This window comes from Solanum stenotomum, chromosome 10 (assembly GCF_019186545.1).
Source record: "Solanum stenotomum isolate F172 chromosome 10, ASM1918654v1, whole genome shotgun sequence".
NCBI lineage: Eukaryota > Viridiplantae > Streptophyta > Magnoliopsida > Solanales > Solanaceae > Solanum > Solanum stenotomum.
The window spans coordinates 21,989,614-21,994,866 of record NC_064291.1 but is presented as its reverse complement, the minus strand read 5'-3'; the positions used below and the strand labels follow the sequence as shown (position 1 = coordinate 21,994,866).

At 40.7% G+C, this 5,253-nt stretch overlaps 2 protein-coding genes across 2 annotated transcripts; both read right to left on the bottom strand.

Annotated features, from left to right (window-relative positions):
• Positions 1-1,058: 1,058 nt before the first annotated feature.
• LOC125842819 (uncharacterized) lies at positions 1,059-2,735 on the bottom strand. The gene is made up of 3 exons (XM_049522122.1): positions 2,394-2,735; positions 2,037-2,240; positions 1,059-1,667 (listed from the first exon to the last, which is right to left on the bottom strand). The coding sequence occupies exons 1-3, from the start codon at positions 2,733-2,735 to the stop codon at positions 1,059-1,061; spliced, it is 1,155 nt and encodes a 384-aa protein (XP_049378079.1).
• A 591-nt stretch (positions 2,736-3,326) lies between these two features.
• Positions 3,327-4,597, bottom strand: LOC125842818 (uncharacterized). The gene is made up of 2 exons (XM_049522121.1): positions 3,678-4,597; positions 3,327-3,630 (listed from the first exon to the last, which is right to left on the bottom strand). The coding sequence occupies exons 1-2, from the start codon at positions 4,595-4,597 to the stop codon at positions 3,327-3,329; spliced, it is 1,224 nt and encodes a 407-aa protein (XP_049378078.1).
• Positions 4,598-5,253: the final 656 nt, after the last annotated feature.

The window sequence follows — 5,253 nt, the reverse complement described above, 5'->3', positions numbered from 1 at the left end:
AAAGAGGAGGGGGTTCACTGACCAATTGCCACCCCCACTCCACCCTCCACAAAAAGAATTCAGCATTGTCCTCAATGTGGGTAGAGAGTGGGAATTACCGCAAATAAAAAAAATAAAAATAATAAAGAAAGACTAACAAGAAATGATAACATTCTAGTATGTAAACAAGTAGAACAGGGTAATGAGGAATCTTTACTAAGTGCCCAATTGGCGAGAGAGTGAACCAGTCGCTGGATGCTTCGACGATGTGTCCATTGTTCTTAAGATCACCCATAGTTCTAGTGGGATGCACTCTCAGAGAAAAGCAGATCGGCGAACATGTAGGAGGTCGCCAAACAGTTCGGCGACTCTTAGAATGGACTCAGAATATGGCCAGATGATCCTTGAGGAACGTTATCAACGTTGAAGGAAAAAGGGTGACAAAAGTCGGGTCGCTTAAGCGCATCGGCGACTCGACGAATGGTGAAGGTATCCCGCTGAATATTCCAGAGTCTCAGCCCCATTTTTCAGTCCATAAGGCGGACCAAATTGTGCTCGCCGAATAGGTTAGGCGACTCCCCAATAGCACTTTTGTCTCGCACATGATCCAACTTCTGCAAAATCAACACACATTATTTAAAAACACTAACACTTGGGCTACCTCCCAAGAAGCGCCTTATTTAACGTTGTGGCATGACATGTTAATGCTCTCAGGCATCTTCTAGGTACACCACCTCAATCAAAGAGATCTCCTGGCATTCTCCAAAGTATAACTTCAACCATTGCCCATTCACCTTAAATACAGGTACTTCTTGACCCTCAACTTCTATGGTACCATTTGTGAATACTCGTGTTACTTTAAATGGTCCTGACCATTTGGACTTGAGCTTTCCGGGAAAGAGTCTAAGTTGGGAGTTATATAGTACCACCCAATCTCCCACCTTGAACTCTCTCTTAAGTATTTTTGCATCTTGCCACTTCTTCATCTTTTCCTTGTAGAGAGCTGAACTTTTGTAAGCTTTAAACCTAAATTCGTCCAACTCATTTAAGTACTCTAATCTCTCTTTTGAGGTGTTTGTCTAGTCCAAATTCAAAGCTTTCAATGCCCACACTACTTTGTGTTCTAATTCGATCGGTAGATGGCAAGACTTTCCAAAAACTAGCTGATACAGAGACATACTGATTGGAGTTTTGTATACGGTGATATACGCCCATAGTGTGTCATCAAGCTTTCGAGACCAATCTGTCCTATTAGCATTCAGTGTCTTAGCCAAGATGCTCTTGATCTCCTGGTTTGACATTTCAACTTGAGCGTTTGTTTGGGGATGATATGGAGTTGCTACTTTGTGTTTCACCCCATACTTACTCAATACAGTTGAGAACCATTTATTGCAAAAGAGGGATCCACCATCACTAATGATAGCTCGAGGAGTACCGAGTCTAGCGAAGATGTAGCGTTTAAGAAATTGAACCACACTTTTCCTTTCATTGTTTGGAAGTGCAACAGCTTCCACCCATTTAGAAACATAATCTACTGCCACCAAGATATACTTATTACCAAAGGAACTCACAAATGGTCCCATGAAGTCGATTCCCCAAACATCAAATAACTCAACTACTAAAATGGGAGTAAGGGATAACTTGTGTCTTTTCGACACTCCACCTTGCTTCTGATATTGAGCGCATTTCTTCACAAATTCATGCACATCATTGTAGAAGGATGGCCAGTAATATTCACTTTGGAGAACTTTAGCGGTTGTACGCACACCACTATGATGGGCCCCAACCGGTGAAGCATGACAAGCATGGAAAATTTATACCACTTCTTCTTCTGGAATACACTTTCTAATGATATGATCTACACACTTTCAAAACAAGTATGGTTCATACCAAAAGTACTTTTTAACGTAGAACATGATCCTCTTTTGTTGGTAGAAATTCAACTCGTCTGGCATTAATCCGCATACTATGTAATAGGCGAAATCTGCATACCAGGGAGTTTGTTTGAGAGTTATCGCAAACACTTATTCATCGGGGAAGGAATCCTCTATGTCAACCTCAGGCTCGTCATTCTCCTTGCCTTCTAACCTTGATAAGTGGTCAGCCATGTGATTTTCACAACCTCTTCTATCTTTGACCTCAAAGTCAACTTCTTGCAATAGTAGCACCCACCTTATCAACCTTGGTTTTGCATCCTTCTTTGCCATTAGGTAACATAGTGCAGCATGATCAGTGTGAACAATTACTTTAGAGCCTAAGAACTATGCCCAGAATTTCTCAAATGCATAGACTACCGCAAGCAACTCTTATTTAGTAACGGTATAGTTATGCTAAGCAGTGTTTAGAGTCTTGCTCGTGTAGTAAATTGGGTGAAAAAGTTTGTTGCATTTTTGGCCCAACACAACACCCATTACCGTTCTACTTGCATCACATATTACTTCAAAATATTCTGACCAATCAGGACTAATAATGAACGGGGTGGATACTAATTTCTCTTTCAAGCACCGGAAAGCCACCATACAAGCATCATCAAATTGGAATTTCACCTCTTTCTCTAAGAGTTTGCATAAATGATGTGCAATCTTTGAGGAATCTTTGATGAACCTCTGGTAGAAACCGGCATGACCTAAGAAACTATGAACCCCCTTTACTGAAATTAGTGGAGTTAATTTCTCAATCACTTCAATCTTTGCTTTATCAACCTCCAGCCCCTTTTGCGACACCTTGTTACCAAGTACTATCCCTTCTTGAACCATGAAATGACATTTTTACCAATTGAGGACCAAGTTTGTCTCCACACATCTTTGGAGAACTTGTCCTAAGTGTTCTAAACACGTCTCAAAAGTATCACCCACAAACGAGAAGTCATCCATAAATACCTCCATCGAATCCTCGACCATGTCGGCAAAAATAGATAGAATGCAATGTTGAAAGGTTGTCGGGGCATTGCATAATCCGATTGGCATCCTTTTAAAGGCAAAAGTCACATAGGGACATGTGAAGGGTGTTTTCTCTTGGTCTTCCAGCGCAATGGAGATTTGGTTGTAATCGAAATACCCATCCAAAAAGCAATACCAACCTTTTTCTAAGAGTAAATCAAGCATCTGATCCATGAAGGGCATAGGGCAGTGAACTTTTTCTGTCCATGAGTTTAAATTTTGGTAATCCATACATACCCTCCATCCGGTCACCGGTCTCATAGATACAAGCTCCCCCTTTTCATTCAGGACCACTGTGATACCTCCCTTTTTTGGTACACATTACATCGATCTTACCCAATTGCTATCCGTAATAGGGTAGATCACACCTGCATCTAACCACTTTGTTATCTCCTTTTTCACTACTTCTTACATTGGTGGGTTCAAAATCCGCTGATGTTCAACACTCGGCTTACACTTACTATCAAGCTGAATTTTGTGAGTACAGATATCGGGAGGAATGCCCACTATATCAGCAATGGTCCAACCTATAGCTTTGATATGCCTTCGTAACACCTCAAAAAGCAATTTCACCTGCCATTCAAGCAAGTCAGCCGTAATGATCACCGGTAGAGTGTTATTTGCCCCTAAGAAAGAATACTGGAGATGAGGGGAAATGCTTTTAATTCCAGGTTTGGTGGTTCTGATGTTGATGGCTTTGCGAGAGGACTCTCTGTATTATTCAAATCAATGTTCAATTTCAATGGGGTTTTTGAATACCCTCCCAATCCTGAAAGAACAGCTACTACCTCTTCATACCCTTTAATTTCAAATTCATCATAGTTAGCAAGCATGACTTCAAGAGGTTCGCCCATGCACTTCAAATGGCTCACGCTAGCCACCGCCTCATCAATAACATCAACGGTGGACACCACATGGATATCATTTGGGTGTTTCATTGACTTACAAACATTGAAGGTTACTTCATCTTCGTTCACCCGAAACTTCAATTTTCCATTTTCAACATCCACCAATGCTCTATCAGTTGCTAAGAATGGTCTTCCCAAAATAATGGGAATCTTAACATTTATTTCACAAACGAGAATGACAAGATCAGCCGGTAAAATGAACCGATCAACTTTCACCAATATGTCGTAAAGTATCCCCACGGGATGTTTGATTGAATGCTCAGCCATTAAGAGTCTCATTGTGATTGCTTTTGGTTCACCCAAACCAAGTTGTTTGTATATCGCATAGGGCATCAAGTTGATGCTTACCCCCAAATAGCATAAAGCTTTAGCGAATTTGAGCATGCCAATTGTGCAAGGAATGGTAAATGCCTTGGGATCTTCTCTTTTTTTTATCAGCTCCTTAGTCATAATTGCACTACAACTATGGGAAACTTCAATTGTTTCAAAATCCAATCTCCTTTTCTTTGTGACTAACTCTTTCATGAACTTGGCGTATCCCGGCATTTCCAACAATACTTCCACAAGGGGAAGATTAATTGATAATGTCTTAAACACCGAAAAGAACTTCTTGAACTTCTCATCTTCATTTTTCTTCTTTAAGCGCTGGGGGAATGGAGGAGGTATTTTGGGTAAAGGCTGCATTACTTTTGGAATTGGAACGTGTCGTTCCACTTCCTTTTGTGGTTCTTTGGAAATGCTTTGGTGGATAAGTAACTCTTGCTCCTTCATGCCTTTATATTTTTCATGCTTTTAAGCATCTTCATTTCCCATCACATTACCTATTGCCACCTTTCCGCTACCAGTAACCATAGCCAGCACTCTATCATCATCTTCCATCATCATCTTTAGTTTCAATTGAGCTAATAATAAATTCAATTGTACTTCCAGTATCTTGATGGCATCGGCATGAGATTCACTTTACTGTTCAATGATGAAAAGTCATCTTTCATTCCTTTCAACAAGTCATCCGAACCTTCAACTTTATCAAGTATGCGTGACAGCAAGTCATTCACCCGAGGACTACTTGCACTCCCTTTTGATTTTGGGCTCTCACTCGAGCGAGTCTGGTTCTCATCATGATCATGTTCCCTTCTACAATAATCATTTTGCTCAGCCCTATGTTGTTGTATATCTTTTTTTCTTCTCCCTTGTGATAGTTCCAACCTTGATTTCTACCTCGCTGTAGATAGCATGAGTAGAAACCCATCTCTTATCTCTTGGAGCTCCAATCTTGATTCTCCCCTAGCCTTGAGTAACTGGAAGAAGAACCCTCATCAACTCTTAACACTCCACATGTCCCCTTCATGTGCTCTTGTAGAAATTCCATTAAGGTCAACATCTTCTTGATGTTTTCATCCCCCTCTCTCTCTTTATCAAGTTGTTTT